The 17149-nt window shown below is 42.7% G+C and overlaps 1 protein-coding gene across 5 annotated transcripts in view; it reads left to right on the forward strand.

The window, feature by feature from the left end:
• The window catches only part of astn1 (astrotactin 1), a 542394-nt gene that overhangs the window by 465955 nt on the left and 59290 nt on the right, over positions 1-17149 (forward strand). For all 5 annotated transcript variants that reach the window (XM_088349931.1, XM_088349940.1, XM_088349956.1 and 2 more), the window contains exons 18-20: positions 9623-9900; positions 13903-14036; positions 16305-16456. In XM_088349931.1, the coding sequence (XP_088206057.1) occupies positions 9623-9900; positions 13903-14036; positions 16305-16456 (564 nt within the window). The remainder of the gene's footprint in view (positions 1-9622; positions 9901-13902; positions 14037-16304; positions 16457-17149) is intronic.

Below are 17149 nucleotides of genomic sequence, written 5' to 3' on the forward strand. Positions count from 1 at the left end.
ATAATATTTTGTATAATGTACAACCAGCTCAGTAGCCTAGATGGTAGGGCGCCCGCTTTGAGACTGGGAGGTCGCTGGTTCGCGCCTCGGCTGAGTCATACCTAAGACTTATAACATTGGTAAAATGGCGGCGCCCTCTGTTGGCTGCGGCTGCATCGGCTCGCTACAACGGGTCAGGTGTATCGACATTTCGTTCTGTGTACATTGTTACAAAGAATGACAATACAAAGGAAATTATTATTATTATTATTATTATTATTATTAATATTGTTGTGAACTGAAAAATCTTGAAGTGAAACTGATTTGTATTACCAATAAACTGTGATGATTAAAACTGAATAATTATATAGATTTATATTATATATTTGTCGCCGATTTACAATTTCAACCGCGATAACACTAAATTTTGGGGAGCCATAGATCTCTGTTGGGACCCATAGATTTTTGAGCCTAGGACCCAATGTTCCCTGTAATTTTCCTTACGGGTCTGAGCGTTCACACAAAGTCGGTGAGCAGCGCTTGAAACAACAGTGAGCAACCATAATCCCAAGTGTGGCAAGATGATTCATTATCAAACATCTCCAAAACTTGACATCAAGTGATATTTTACTGAGTTTCCGGCAATGCAAAATGATTTTTCTCTTTTGAATGAATTGACTCATGTTTTGTTGCAAAGGTTGTACGGCCTACAAACGTTGTTTGTTCTTACAAATACTTTTACAAGATATCCATTTCTTTTGATTTCCTGATATATTTTGTCGCATAATTCTAAAATTTTGGGGGGCTTATTTAGTCGGTTGTACGATACAGAACTGTACTTAATCACATTTTTTAGTGGAAGTACAATGTTAGCAACAAGATTCACTTGATATAATTAGAAATTATTTGAATGCAACACAAACTTTTTCTTCTTTTTTCCGTGTTTTTTTTTCTACTTTTTTTTAATTCCTTTAAAAAAAATCTCATTGTGTTTATTTTTTCCGAGCTGTAACTTTTTTCTTTTTGTTCTCGATTTACTTTTTTCCTACATTTCTTTCTTTTCTTTTTTTCTGGAATTTTTTCTTCTTTTTTCTTTTCCTTTTGTTTCTTTTATTTCTCAGCTTTTAACTACGTTTTCATTTTGGAATAATTTTCTTTTTTGTTCCATTCCCCCCTTCCTTTAAGTTATTTTGTGCCTAATTTTACATCATATTTGATCATGTTGGGATTTAAGAACCAAAAAGAACCCGAAGAGCCGTTTAGGACCCGAAAGAGCCGGTTCCTTTTAGTGAGCCGAGCCGAAGAAGCCGGTTCCCCAACAAACTCTACTAACTTTACTCAAATTCGTTCTCCTTCGACTCGACTTCAAAATACGGCATTTAGGACACAGCATCGGGGAAACCCGTGTATTTTTACCTTCATGCACTGTAACTTTGACTCAAGTCGCTTCTTAAACAGTAATTTTGAGCCCTGATTTTTGTGCGCTGGCTAGATTTTCTTGTGCGCTGAGAATGTGCAAGCAGTGCACAATTGCGCACGCGCGCAGTTTAGAGGGAACACTGCTGGGACCCATCACTTTTCAGAGGTAAAATGAACACTGCTTATCTGACTTCAATATTAGAGATGTAGGAACCCCTGTGCACAGGTTGAAAAGATGCAACTTTAACGCCCCCCAGTGGTTTTATTAGAAATAACAAGAGGTCTGGTTTTAAATGGAAATCAATCTAAAGAAACCCTAACCTTTCATTCTGGGTGGTGGAAATTATGCAACACATACAGAAAATGTATTTTCTGGTATGTGTTTCTGTTATTTTGGTGAACCTTGTGTTCTATTATTTAAGATTTCATTTAAATATCCTGTTCTTACCTTAAATCCCCCTAGCGTGTAATCAGGGTTGGGTAGGGTTACTTTAACTGGATTACTTTCAATTACTTTTGGATGACTCCAATACCAAATATGCTAATAAAAGACAAAAGAAACTAAATATATATCAAATGATGACTCACAAGACGTGGTAAGCTTTCTCTCCTGGCTTTGATCTCATATTTAGTTTTATTAGCGTATTTGGTATTGGAGTAATCCAAAAGTAAATGAAAGTAATCCAGTTAAAGTAACCCTACCCAACCCTGCGTGTGATTAGTTTAATGATTGCAAAACAGAACGTGGTTAAAGCTTTTCCTTATCTTGCTTACGAGCTCAATCTTCACTGCAGGGACGCAGTAACCCGAATAATTAGGAAGACTATCCATTCATTCATTTTCTTGCTCGTTCATTAGCGCTTGTGCGGCACAGTTCATGTCATGGGAACCTGTCGTGGGTTCAAATCCAGCTCCAGACTTCCTGTGCGGAGTTTGTATGTTCTCCCCGTGCTTGCGTGGGTTTCCTCCGGGCACTCCGGTTTCCTCCCACGTTCCAAAAAACATGCATTTCAGGTGAATTGGCCGGTCCAAATTGTCCCTAGGTGTGAATGAGCGAATGAGTTGTCTGTCCCTGTGTGCCCTGCGATTGGGTGGCAACCAGTTCAGGGTGTCCTCTGCCCACTGCCCGGAGATGGCTGGGATGGGCTCCAGCCCCCCCGCGACCCTAATGAGGATAAGCGGTACGGCTAATGAGATGAGATGAGATGAGGTTTGTGTTGCACATTTTTGAAAAATAAATTATTAGTTTTCAAAATCGAGTGTTTTTTATTTTTCGGCTTATTGATGATTTTGATAGACGCTCCTGTCAGTTTCCTCAGGCATTGGTTCAAAGCCTGAGGCTGGTTTTGATGGGCCATAAATACAGGGTTGGGTAGAGTTACTTTAACTGGATTACTTTCAATTACTTTTGGATGACTCCAATACCAAATATGCTAATAAAAGACAAAAGAAACTAAATATGAATAAAATGATGACTCACAACACGTGGTAAGCTTTCTCTCCTGGCTTTGATCTCTTTGATCTCCGGCAAAACTAACATAAAATGCGACAGAAACAAAATTAATATAAATCCAAACAGCTTGCCGACATCATTTTTGCCGTTCCATGTGTTCCGTTACTCCCCAAGCCTGCACAAAATGTTTTATTTTGTAATGACGGTGTCATGATTACCGATGTGTATTTCCTGTGCCCGGGCTTTGGCGCCTGATTGCCTCCCTGTTCCCATTTAAAACCACTCCTATCTGTCCCCTGTTGTCAGTCCGTCTGCGAATTTCCGTGATACAAGGCAAGCCTTTTTTGACGCTGACTCCCGCCTGTCCCGTTTTTGCTCCCGTTTTTTTCTCCGGCTATGACCTGTTTAGTTCTCGAGCACATCTGCTCTCCCGTTCCGGCTTACGACACATTTTTGATCCCGACCACGTCTACTCTCCCGTCCTGGGTTACGACTCGTTTACGACCCGACCACGTTTTTGCTAACGACCAGTTTTTCCGTCCCTGACACTGCCATCGCTCGCTACGGAAGATCCACTTCCCTGTTCGAATCACAGTCCGAGTACAAGAGTGACTTGCTTTCCGCGTCCAGCGAATCCGGATCGTGGGTGCAGCCCTTCCTCTTTCTTTCAAAACTTGTGGTAAACATTACGCAAATTGGGTCCTGTTTTCCGTTCTGGTCCTGACAAAACCTTTTTGACTCGATCGAAATTATTAATTTCAGTCTTACAATACCTTATAATAACTTTTCAACAGATGTGGAAAAATGTATTGAAAACAGTTGATAATGATGATTTTTAAGCATTCATTTTGACAAAAATAAATAAATAAATTGTGTTTTTGCCTGTCCCGTTTTTTATTCCTGTTTGTCTCCCGCTACGACCTGTTTTGATATCGACCACGTCTGCTCTCCCGTCCCGGCTTATGACTAGTTTCCGACCACGTCTTGCTCTTCAAGTTCCAGCTACTAACCAGTTTTCCGCCCCTGACACCGCCATCGCTCGCTATGGAAGATCCACTTCCTTGTTCGGATCATTTTGACAAACATAAATAAATAAATTGTGTTTTTGCCTGTCCCGTTTTTGGTTCCTGTTTGTCTCCCGCTACGACCTGTTTTGATCTCGACCACGTTTGCTCTCCATTCCCGAATTACGATCCGTTTTTTTTTTTTATCCCGACCACGTCTGCTCTACCTTCCCGGCTTACGACTGGTTTCCGACCCCGACCACGTCTTGCTCTTCAAGTTCCAGCTACTGACCAGTTTTCCGCCCCTGACACCGCCATCGCTCGCTATGGAAGATCCACTTCCGTGTTGGGATCATTTTGACAAACATAAATAAATAAATTGTATTTTTGCCTGTCCCGTTTTTTTGTTCCTGTCTGTCTCCCGCTACGACCTGTTTTGATCTCGACCACGTCTGCTCTCCATTCCCGAATTACGATCCGGTTTTTTTCATCCCGACCACGTCTGCTCTACCTTCCCGGCTTACGACTGGTTTCCGACCCCGACCACGTCTTGCTCTTCAAGTTCCAGCTACTGACCAGTTTTCCGCCCCTGACACCGCCATCGCTCGCTATGGAAGATCCACTTCCGTGTTGGGATCATTTTGACAAACATAAATAAATAAATTGTATTTTTGCCTGTCCCGTTTTTTTGTTCCTGTCTGTCTCCCGCTACGACCTGTTTTGATCTCGACCACGTCTGCTCTCCATTCCCGAATTACGATCCGGTTTTTTTCATCCCGACCACGTCTGCTCTACCTTCCCGGCTTACGACTGGTTTCCGATCCCGACCACGTCTTGCTCTTCAATTTCCAGCTACTGACCAGTTTTCCGCCCCTGACACCGCCATCGCTCGCTATGGAAGATCCACTTCCGTGTTGGGATCATTTTGACAAACATAAATAAATAAATTGTATTTTTGCCTGTCCCGTTTTTTGTTCCTGTCTGTCTCCCGCTACGACCTGTTTTGATCTCGACCACGTTTGCTCTCCATTCCCGAATTACGATCCGTTTTTTTGATCCCGACCACGTCTGCTCTCCCGTCCCGGCTTACGACTGGTTTCCGACCCGGACCACATCTTGCTCTTCAATTTCCAGCTACTAACCAGGTTTCCGCCCCTCACACCGCCATCGCTCGCTATGGAAGATCCACTTCCTTGTCCGGATCACAAGCCGAGTACGACAGCGAACACCGGATCGTGGGCGTACCCCTTCCTCGTTCCTTCGATAAAACTTTACGCAACTGGGTCCTGTTTCCGTTCTGGTCCCGACAGAGGGTGTTTTTGCTCAGTGTTGCAAATCATAAACATGGAGTACACTGGCTGTCCCCTGCCCACTGCCGGACATCAACTACAGCACTCCCTTGACCCTCTTAAGTATAAGCCGTTGGAAAATGAATAAGGGAATAAATACATGTTTTGTATTTGTTTTTTCCAAACAATTTGCAGTTCAATCAAGTCACGGTATCTCTAGACCAGGGTTCAGCAACCTTTTAGGTGTGGAGTGCCACTTTCAAATGTCCTTGTAAATCAGTGTGCCACACCAAGATTAATGACTCAGACATTTTTTTTATATCCAACAGAGCTGTCATTTTACGCCAGTCCAAATATACAACTTGGATATACATTTTAATCGTATAACTGACCAATTTATCTTCCACTATTCTTGTTCATCAATCAATTAAATAAATGAATGTGAATAGAAGTGGAAAGGCCTGTAGCCATCCATGACTTCAACTTTTTGACTACAAGAATGAACCAGAATCAACCATTCTTCATTAACAATCAACTACAATCAAAAAACAAATGCTATGGATGACTACCATACCATTCATCAATGATATCTTGTTGCAGAAAATATCAAAAGTTGAAATAACAGCAGCAAAGCAGACGGCACGCGCACACACACAGTCTTCTTTAAAATATTGGCCATCAGTAAATGTTTTTCTGTGCTTTGCTATGCAGTGAGCAATGTGATAGCTTGCTTCAGTGGTGGTGTTTTTAGCAGTGATAAAGGTCTTCAGGATCTGTGTTTGTTTGCCGTACCTGGACACTGCGCGTTGTAATGTCTCCGCCATGTCGTTCTCATCCTTGAATTCATGTTCATGTTTCGACGTTTAACACTTGCTGTGCGAGGTACAACGCTCTCAAGGCATAATGCACAAAAAAGCACGTTGTCATTTTGTTGCACGAATCCTCATTTGTCTGTCGACGCTGGCTGGAAAGAACGAGATGTTTTCGCTCGAGGAGCCGTCATGATTCGTTCATTTATTGCGCGCGTGTGTTTCGTTGGCTGGGTTAAAACACGGATCTCTCCTCTGCGAGGCGCCGCGCAAACACGCACTGACACACGGAGAGACGCTAACCTAAAGCCTCTAAATAACACGGCGCGCAACTGAAAATGTCTAAATTCCAGGTAAAAATGCGTGTTTTCAAAATACTGTCATTATTATTTTGCCATGCGCTCATGTGCTACTGCTGGCACGTGAGGGGTTAGTGTCATAGGTTGCCGACCTCTTCTCTTGACATTTGTATTTTTATAGCTTACTCTATCTCTCATCTCACACATCTCGCACAAAAAAACTGAAAACTCGTGCCAACACTACCTCATACGAATATAATGTTACTCATGTCTTGTTCTTGCACATGCCGACTGCACTACGTTTAATGCTCAAATTGCACAATGTCTGACCATTTCCTGTTTCTGCACTATGATGTCTATGTTTGCACCAATGCATATGCTGACTATTTTTGCACTATGATGACTTTGCACCAAATGCCCGTTACGATACCAACGTTATCACGACAACCCTGTATGTAACATCCCACATGCCGACATTTCTTGTGTAAATACCATGTAAATTATAACTATAGCCTTATCCCCCTTGTCTTATAACATTATCTTCTCTGTTCCTTTATCTTCTTGCTCATACCTCACTATGAATGTGTAAAACTGGAGTGTCATGCCCAATTTCGTTGTCACAATATGTTAGCCCATTTGTAGCAATGACAATAAAGGTATATTCTATTCTATTCTATTCTATTCTATCTCATTAGCCGTACCGCTTAACCTCATTAGGGTCGCGGGGGGGCTGGAGCCCATCCCAGCCATCTTCGGGCAGTGGGCAGGGGACACCCTGAACTGGTTGCCAGCCAATCGCAGGGCACACGGGGACAGACAACTCATTTGCTCATTCACACCTAGGGACAATTTGGACCGGCCAATTCACCTGAAATGCATGTTTTTGGAATGTGGGAGGCAACCGGAGTGCCCGGAGGAAACCCACGCAAGCACGGGGAGAACATACAAACTCCGCACAGAAAGTCTGGAGCTGGATTTGAACCCACGACAGGTTCCCATGACATGAACTGTGCCGCACAAGCGCTAACCACTGCGCCGCCGTGCTGCCCCTTACTCTATCTCGAATCTTAAAATTCAGTTGCTGTCGACCTTGGGATGCTTCAAGGTCAACAGCACTTCGGGGGAAACCGTAATAGCGTCTTACTGTACGTATTTCCCTGCTGAGTGGAAATCAATTATTTTCCCTACTCAGCTTTCTGACTGGAGGGAACTGCAAGGAGCTGTATAATGCCTAAATATTTACACCACTGCTTAAGCATTCTTCTTGTGATTCCGTCGAGCTAAAAGTCTCCAGATGGGAGGCACGGAAACGTGTGTGTGCATTAATGCTTTGGATATTTGCGATTCTCTGATCTGCTTCAGTTTCTGATCACTTCAGCTACTTTATCTTCGGGTTGGTTGGTTTTGGGTTAGTTTGTGAGGCCAATCACAAAAAAAGACCAATCATCAATTCACAAAAGGGAACAATTTACTATTTGCACAAAAACACAGCTGTACAATACGAAAATACGTTACATAAATGTGTATTGAAGCAGAAGCTTTCAAGTGCCTACTCTCATTCCATTATTTTTCTTACAGGGAAGACCTATTCAAAATCAAAACCAAGTAAAAAAATAACCTTACCCCAAAAAGGAAAATTAGAGAACAAAAAAATAACATTGTCAGGACCAGAACGGAGACAGAACCATCGGGTCAGTAGCCGGGACAGGAGAGCAAAAAAACGTGGTCGGGATCAGAAACGAGACGAAAGCCAGGAGAAGAGAGTGGACGTGGTCAGGATCAGAAACAGGTCGAAGCCGGGAAACAGACGGGAGCAAAAACAGGTGGGAGTCAGGGTCAATAAAAGCTTGCCTAGAATAAACTGAGACGGACTGATAACAGGTGACAGAAAGGAGTGGGTTTGAATAGGGACAGGGAACCAATCAGAGTCCGAGGCAGTTGGCGCCAAAGGAGCGGGCACAGGTGCATCACATCGGTAATCATGACAAACATTTTAAACTCATAATAGTTTCGATGGTGACTCCTACAACAACACCCAAAATTAATAAGGGACATTTATTTCTTCGTCTAAATCAGGGGTCAGGAAACCTTTTCGACCCAAAGAGCCATGAAGACCAATTTCAACAAAACCACCACACCCGCTGTTTACAGTTTGTTCTGCGGGTTTTCATCATAAAGTGTCTCAAAAGTGAACATACATTGTTTCCATATACAGTAATCCCTCGGTTATCGGGTTAAAGACCACCGGCGAAAACTGAAAATCCGCGAAGTAGCGCCGCCCCTTCAAAAATGCTTAAAAAAATGTATAAAGGTATACAGTATACCCCCCCGCCATTAAACCGAAGTGATCGCTGGCATGATGGCAAGGAGTTATTGGGCGACTCATCCAGAACTCTTCACACTGGAACTGAATGTACCAAAACATGACCCACAAGTGCAGCCATGTAAGATACAGAACTGTACTTAATCACATTTTTAGTGGAAGTACAATGATGGGAACAAGATTCACTTGATATCATTGGGAATGATTTGAATGCAACACAAACTTTTTCTTCTTTTTTCCGTGTTTTTTTTCTACTTTTTTTTAAATTCCTTTAAAAAAAAATCTTTATGTTTATTTTTTCCGAGCTGTCTTTTTTTTTGTTCTCTGTTTACTTTTTTCCTAAGTTTCTTTCTTTTCTTTTTTTCTGGCTTTTTTTCTAAATTTGTCCTTCTTTTTTTCTCTTCCTTTTGTTTCTTTTTCCTCAGCTTTTCACTACTTTTTCATTTTGGTATTTTTTTTCTTTTTTGTTCTATTCCCCCCTTCCTTTAAGTCATTTTGTGCATCCTTTTACATAATATTTGGTCATGTTGGGATTAAAGAAGCAAAAACAACCCGAAGAGCCGTTTAGGACCTGAATGAGCGGTTTCATTTAGTGAGCCGAGCCGAAGAAGCCGGTTCCCCGACAAACTCTACTAACTTTACTCAACTTCGTTCTACTTCGACTCGACTTCAAAATACCGCATTTTGGACACAACATCAGGGAAACCCGTTTATGTTTACCTTCATGCACTGTAACTTTGACTTGAGTCGCTTCTTATTTAGTAATTTTGAGCCCTGATTATTGTGCGCCGGCTAGATTTTCTTGTGCGGCGAGAATGTGCGAGCAGTGTGCAATTGCGCACGCGCGCAGCTTAGAGGGAACACTGGTCGGTGTATACCAGATGGTACCCATCATTGACAAATTTGCGATTTTCCGTACAGATCTCCTTGTACGTCGTACACGTCTTAAAATGCATAATACACGTACTTTGTCCGGAAAAAACGTACAGGTTGACAGGTATGTAATAACGAATTACGACTGTTTTCATTTTTACTGTGTCCATTCAGGTAACTCACCTTCTGAAGAATCCGAGGAACATGACAAGGAACCGAGGACTTTGACGTATCCGGCATATATCGCCAGCTTGCTGGACGCGGGATCCAAGCGGATGGCAGCCGGGGTCCGCATGGATTGCACCAGTCAGGGCCAATGCCCTCGTTCCTGCCATCTTTGCCACATGAGCCCAAGGGCGGCCCAAGGGCGCCAGCAGTCCGAGCCTGTCCTCTTGCAAATAACCAAGGCGGCGCCCATCTACGAATTGGTGTCCAACAACGAGACCTACCAGGTATGTTGAAGTAGGATGTTTTGAATAGAATACATTATTGTTGGGGCAGCACAGCAGGGCAGTGGTTAGCGCCTGTGCAGCAGTTATGAGGTCATGTGATCAAACCTCCTGTGTGGAGTTTGTATGTTTTTCCCCGTGCTTGCGTTTCCTTCCACATTCCAAAAAACATGCATTTCAGGTAAATTGTCCGGTCCAAATTGTCCCTAGGTGGGACTGAGCGAGTGAGTTGTCTGTCCCCGTGTGCACGGCGATTGGCTGGCAACCAGTTCAGGGTGTCCCCTGCCCAATGCCTAATGATAGCCGGGATGGACTCCAGCACCCTCGCGACCCTAATAAGGATAAGCGGTACAGCTAATGAGATGAGACATTATTGTTGGGGCAGCACGTGTGCGGCACAGTTACGAGGTCATGTGATCAAACCTCTTGTGTGGACAAAATAAACGGGAAAAAGACCGTACAGGAAATCCCAACAGGAAACAGGACCGAGTCGAAACCCAAGTCTTGCTGGGCAGAAGTTCCTATGACCGGCTGAACCAGGAAGCGTGACAGCGCTGAGCTTAAAATAGACAGAAAGCCGATATGTCAACGAGCCGCAGCTGGCGCCACACGGGTGGGGCCAATTGGGCGCCATGGCAACCATGACAATAACAGAGATGAAAAATGGTTAAATAGACGGATTGACATCCTTTGCAAGGTCTTTTGCAGGTGTCCAATATTAAAAAAAGAAACAAGTAGAATAAACTTTCTCACCATGGTAAAGAAAAGATTCAGACCAAGAAAATTAAACCCTTATTTTGAAAAGGTTGGGTTTTTTTTAAATTGTGTTTTCGAAGAAATGTTGTTTTTTCATTCGAAAATATAATCAAGGAAGCATGATACAGTGCTCTTGTGAAAAACTTCCCTTCAGAAAATGGTTGCAGTTATAAAAAAATAAAGTAGCAACTTTTTCAAAAGGTAAAGAAAATTAAATCACTTTCATACAGTTCAAATTTGATTTTTGTGCAATTATTATTTTCATGGTGGAGCACACACGCGGGTTTGCTACCCGCCTGGCTTGTAACGGTGCTCCTTTGGCCTGCAAAGCTTAGCTCTCACACAGGGGGACACAAGACTCAAAGAAGAAAACAGACCAAGGAGAAATGTGCGTATTTACAGGGTTGGGTAGGGTTACTTTAACTGGATTACTTTCAATGACTTTTGGATTACTCCAATACCAAATATGCTAATAAAAGACAAAAGAAACTAAATATGAATAAAATGACTACATTTTGTGCAGGCTTGGGGAGTAATGGAATACATGGAACGGCAAAAATGATGTTTCATTTTGTTTCTGTTGCATTTTATGTTCCTTTTGCCGGAGATCAAAGAGATCAAAGCCAGGAGAGAAAGCTTACCACGTGTTGTGAGTCATCATTTTATTCATATTTAGTTTCTTTTGTCTTTTATTAGCATATTTGGTATTGGAGTCATCCAAAAGTCATTGAAAGTAATCCAGTTAAAGTAACCCTACCCAACCCTGCGTATTTACATGGAGGTGATTTAAGTAACGGGTGCAATATAGCCTAATGTAGTAATAGGACAGATTAATAATAGGACAAATCTACAAAAGTAAAAAGTAGTGATTTGAAAATACTCCCAGAAGTACAAACCCAAGTAAATGTAACTTGTTACGACCCACCTCTGCTGACATCGTGACTTGCTGTGTTTTTTGTGTTCTGACCTATTTGACCACATTGATATCAAAGGTGGGCAGCACGGCGGCGCAGTGGTTAGCGCATGTGCGGCACAGTTCATGTCTTGGGAACCTCCTGCGTGGGTTCAAATCCAGCTCCAGACTTCCTGTGCGGAGTTTGTATGTTCTCCCCGTGCTTGCGTGGGTTTCCTCCGGGCACTCCTGTTCTCCTCCCACATTCCAAAGACATGCATTTAAGGTGAATTGTCCGGTCCAAATTGTCCCTAGGTGTGACTGAGCGAGTGAGTTGTCTGTCCCCGTGTGCACGGCAAATGGCTGGCAACCAGTTCAGGGTCTCCCCTGCCCAATGCCTGATGATAGCCTTGATGGGCTCCAGCACCCCCGCGACCCTACTGAGGATAAGCGGTGTAGCTGATGAGATGAGATGAGATGAGATAGGGTGTCAGGAGGGAGGCAACTACTTGTTTTTTAAAAGGTTAACTGGAGGTAGGCAGTACGCTAGGGGTGAATAAATCAATGCATTAAAGATGTTTATTGCATGTGGAAAGAGGCCTGAGTCATCATGAAGAATCTTCATTGCAATGAGTTCTCAAATAAGTGTTTGATTAATGCTGGATTCACAGGGTTAAAGTAGTAAGAAAATAAAAAAAAGGAAATTACCTGTCATGGTTGCCATGACACCTAATTGGCCCTGCCTATGTGTGTCACGGTTGCCATGGTGCCCAATCGGTCCCGCTTATGTGGCGCCAGCTGCGGCTCATTGAGAGATTGGCTTTCTGCGTATTTAAGCTCATTGCTCTCATTTTTCCTTTGTCAGTCCGCCCCACAAGACGTGGGTTCTGACTCCGTCTTGTTCGCCTGTTGATATTTCAAGTCCGGTATTCTTCCCGTTTATTTTGGTCCTGTTTAATTTTCGGTTCCAGTTTTGTTTCCGTCTGTTTTTGTCCTGTTTGTTATTTTCTCCAGTTTTTGGTCCCGTCTAGTTTCTCCTGTTTATTTTCAATATGCTGATTCGTTATCTATCCTGTCTGTCACTTCCTGTCCAGTATCGACCCCATCTGTCCTATATTAACTCGGTCTTGTCTGTCTCTGGCTTCCTGTCTTTGCACGTCAGACCGGCTGCCTAACGTGCATGACTCCCCATTTCCCGTAAAATAAAGGCTTGTGTGAGAACGTCACGCGATTGGGTCCTGCTCGCTGGACGCGGGAAGCAAGCCTCGCCCACAATCGGATCGTGATCCGAATACGGAAGTGGATCTTCCGGATCGGGAGATGGCGGTGTCAAGGACGGAAAAGACAGGTCGATAGCCATGACAGGAGAGCGAAAATGTGGTCGTGATCAAAAACGGGTCGTAAGCCGAAACAGGAGAGCAAACGTGGTCGGGATCAAAAACAGGTCGAAGCCGGAGACAAACGGGGAGATCAGGAACGTACGGGTGGAAAACGGGACTGATGGGAGTCAGAGTCAAAATGCTTTCCTTGTAGAAACAGAGGTTCACTGACGGACTGACAACCAGAGAGTGAAAGGACTGGGCTTAAAAAGGACAGGGAACCAATCAGATAGCCCGCAGCGGTTGGAGCCAAACGAGCGGGCACAGGTGATCATGACACGCCTTACAGTCTAGTGTGCCTTATATAGGAAGAATGTATAACAAAGGCCTATTGTTGGAGGTGTGCTATACCTGTATAATATGATGTACCTTATGGTTCAGAAAATACGGTCATTACAAATCTTCTACAATTAAGATAAAATGTATATTTAAAAATCGTCATGATTACTGATGTGACTCAGCTGCCAACTGCCGCGGGTTCTGATTGGCTCCCTGTCACTATTTGAACTCAGTCATGTCAATGCCCTGTTGTCAGTCCGTCTGCGAACCTCTGTTTTTCAAGGCAAGCCTTTTTCGACCCCTGACTCCCGCCTGTCCCGTTTTTGCTCCCATTTGTCTCCCCGGCTACGTCCCATTTTTTATCCTGACCACGTCTGCTCTCCCGTCCCGACTTACCACCCGTTTTTGATCCCGGCCACTTCTACCCTCCCATCCTGGCTTATGACTCATTCCTGACCCCGACCACGTCTTGGTCTCCCAGTCCTGGCTACGACCAGTTTTCCGCTACGGAAGATCCACTTCCGTGTTCAGATCACTGTCGGAGTACGAGAGCGACTTGCTTCGGATCGTGGGCGCAGCCCTTTCTCTTTCCTTTAATAAAAACGTAACCCAATTAGGTCCTGTTTTCGTTCTGGTCCTGACAAAAATTCTTTTAAATGAATCTTTACTTCAATGCTCCTTCTGTTTGACTATTTACAGGCTCTTCAAGAAGCAATGATGAGTATGCTGTGGTGTTCAGGGAGGGGTGACGTGATTGATGACTGGTGTCGCTGTGATTCCAGTGCCTTTGGCGCCGATGGACTACCGACTTGTGCACCTCTTCCACAACCTAAGTATGCTCTCAATGCATTCTGGACAAACAAAATGCGCAGTTCTTGGGTGGGTCCGGGAGGAGACTGAGGCGGCGTTGGGAGAGGAAGCAATACCAGGGCTGTGGGGCCGGCTTACTGTTGCAATTACATAACTTTCACAAGCTGTTAGGTTTAAGTCCCCAACATTTATGATAAAACGCTCTGAAATAAAAGACAAAGAGAATCTGATCAGTTTTTAGATATCTTGCAAGGAGAGGATCGAAGATTGTATACCGCCAATCTCCCAAATCACTCTGAAGAAATCTTCGATCTCTCTCCTCTTTTCATTAAGGTTCGCCCTATCGTACATAAGTCTCAACTTCTCTAAAGGGAGGGGTTCTATCTAACTAGTTGAGACCGCCGTCTAACTGTTTCTACGCAGAGTTAATTAATCTTCTCTCGCACGCCTTGCTTTCCGCCCGATGATCACAGCTGGTTTCTGTTCGGACACTTCCTTTCTTCTTTCAAGGCTTTCGGTGAAAAACAACTTGAGTTATTGCATGCATAAAAGGAATATTAATACACAGATTATTCCAGGGTAAGTTGCACCCATTGGTATGTGAGATAAAGAGACAGACTGTACAAAAAACAACTCATGGCCTTGAAGAACAGCTTACAAACTGAAAACTCTACAAAAAGGGCTGAGAACACTTATAACATATTAATGTCAACTGTAGGATAAATATATGTATATAATTCCAACACAAGCCATCCAAAAAGGATGACCTGGAGCTACAACTCGTGGGAAGCTGCTACTGCCCAATTCTAGGTTCCCTGATGCTAGCGTGCAGCCTTTCTCTAAATTGTTTTCTTACTTTGAAAGGAGAAGCCCTCAAATTTGACAGTAAAACCATTCATTCAACTCTAATTTTGTGTTCTGTGTTTGCATTGGTAGATCTAAGGTTACTATTTTGTTGCAGTCGAATATATTATATGTTACTAATACAGTGATCTCGTTTGACCGCGTCCCTGCGTCCTAGACGCATCATTTTTGCTGGGGACGCATAGTGTCGAATCAACGTGCGTCCCCGGGACGCAACTTTTTTGACACAAAATTGTCATCATTACCCGATTATTTTTTTTTTTAACAAAGATTTACCGCTCTCCAAACTTTTCGTCAGGCAGATCCGCCATTGTTGTTTTGGTCTCGCGGGTCGAGTTTTCGTCTGCACGCCGATCTCGGCAAACAAGATCTCGTTGCTTCGAGATGACGTCATTGTTGTGGTGGTTGTCATCGAGAGAAGGTGAAAATCAACACAAAATTGGTAATTTCTTCAGTGTCAGTAATAAGTCAAAACAAAATCGAGAAAGTGATAACAACAGCAACAAAAAAACCGTGGAGAAATTCTTCAGAAGATCGCGAAGGCAAGGAAAACACGTGCGTTGAAGCGAACGATTCGACGAAAGAAAATAAAAGAATACTCCTAGCAAGAAAAGGACTTTTCTGCCAAAATGGACTAAATTATATTCCTGGTTACGCTATGATGAGGATGATAATGGAGGCTACATGTTTTGTGATGCGTGTACCCAGCGTGACAAAAAAACTGGATTGCGTAAATCATTTTTCCATACGAACTTTCAGAAAAGCACATTGGATCGGCACAACGACAATGAAAACCACAAATTAGCTATGGAAATTCTGTTGCTGCAGGAAGAGAGAGGCAAGTATGAACGGATACGACATCAAAAAGAAGACTTGGCCATGCTTTCACTGCTAAAGATAATTAAGTGGATGGCAGTATTTTCAGTATTTTGTATAATGTACAATATTGTGAACTGAAAAATCTGAAGCGATAACTGCTTCGTATTACCAATTAACTGTGATGATTAAAACAGAATGAAAATATAGATTTATATAATTTTTCAGCAATATTATTTGGCATAATTTACAATATTGTTGTGAACTGAAAAATCTTGAAGAGATAACTGATTTGTATCACCAATAAACTGATGGTTAAAACGGATTGAATATACAGATTTATATTACATATTTGTTGCCGATTTACAATTTCAACCTAGATAAAACTAAATTTTGGGGAGCCATAGATCTCTGTTGGGACCCATAGATTTTTGAGCATGCGAGTCCCCGGGACCCATCACTTTTCACAGGTCAAATGAACACTGATGATATCTATTTAATAAAGAAATACTACCGCCGATTTTGACTAGCGCAGGATTTTCATGGTATACAACCCCCGATGACTGTACCCTCAAAGAAGTAACTCTTGTGTTTGTTTTCCTGTTTCGCAGGCTGAAATTGTCCTACACCTATGAACCGAGTAGTTCATTGCTCATCATGGAATGGAACCACACAGAGCCACCAATCGGTGTACGCATCATCGATTACCTCATCAGCCAGGAGAAGGTGACAGAAAGAACAGACCACTCCAAGGTTGAAACAGGTATTTTTTTCCCTTTATTTTAGAGTAGCTGAGATCAGTGTTCCCTCCTAGCTACGCGCGTGCGCAATTGCGCACTGCTCACACATTCTCTGCGCACAAGAAAATCTAGCCAGCGCACAAAAATCAGGGCTCAAAATTACTAATTAAGAAGCGAATTAAGTCAAAGTCACAGTTCATGAAGGTAATGATACACGGGTTCCCCCGACGTTGTGTCCTAAATGCGGTATTTTGAAGTCGAGTCGAAGGAGAACGAAGTTGAATAAAGTTAGTAGTTTGTCGAGAACCGGCTTAAACATAAACACAATGAGATTTTTTTAAAGGAATTAAAAAAAAAGTAGAAAAAAACCACAGAAAAAATAAGAAAAAGTTTGTGTTGCATTCAAATAATTTGCAATTATATCAAGTGAATCTTGTTGCCAACATTGTACTTCCACTAAAAATGTGATTAAGTACAGTTCTGTATCTTGCAACCGACTAAATAAGCCCCCAAAAATGATAATATTATGCAACAAAATATATCAGGAAATCAAAAGAAATGGATATCTTGTGAAAGAATTGCAAGAACAAACAACGTAGGCCGTACAACCTTTGCAAAAGTACATGAGTCAATTCATTCAAAAGAGAAAAATCATTTTGCATTGCCGGAAACTCAGCAAAATGTAACTTGATGTCAAGTTTTGGACATCTTTGTTA

The sequence above is a fragment of the Urocampus carinirostris genome, chromosome 1, assembly GCF_059441175.1.
Source record: "Urocampus carinirostris isolate Australia breed hairy pipefish chromosome 1, RoL_Ucar_1.0, whole genome shotgun sequence".
In the NCBI taxonomy this organism is placed as follows: Eukaryota; Metazoa; Chordata; class Actinopteri; order Syngnathiformes; family Syngnathidae; genus Urocampus; species Urocampus carinirostris.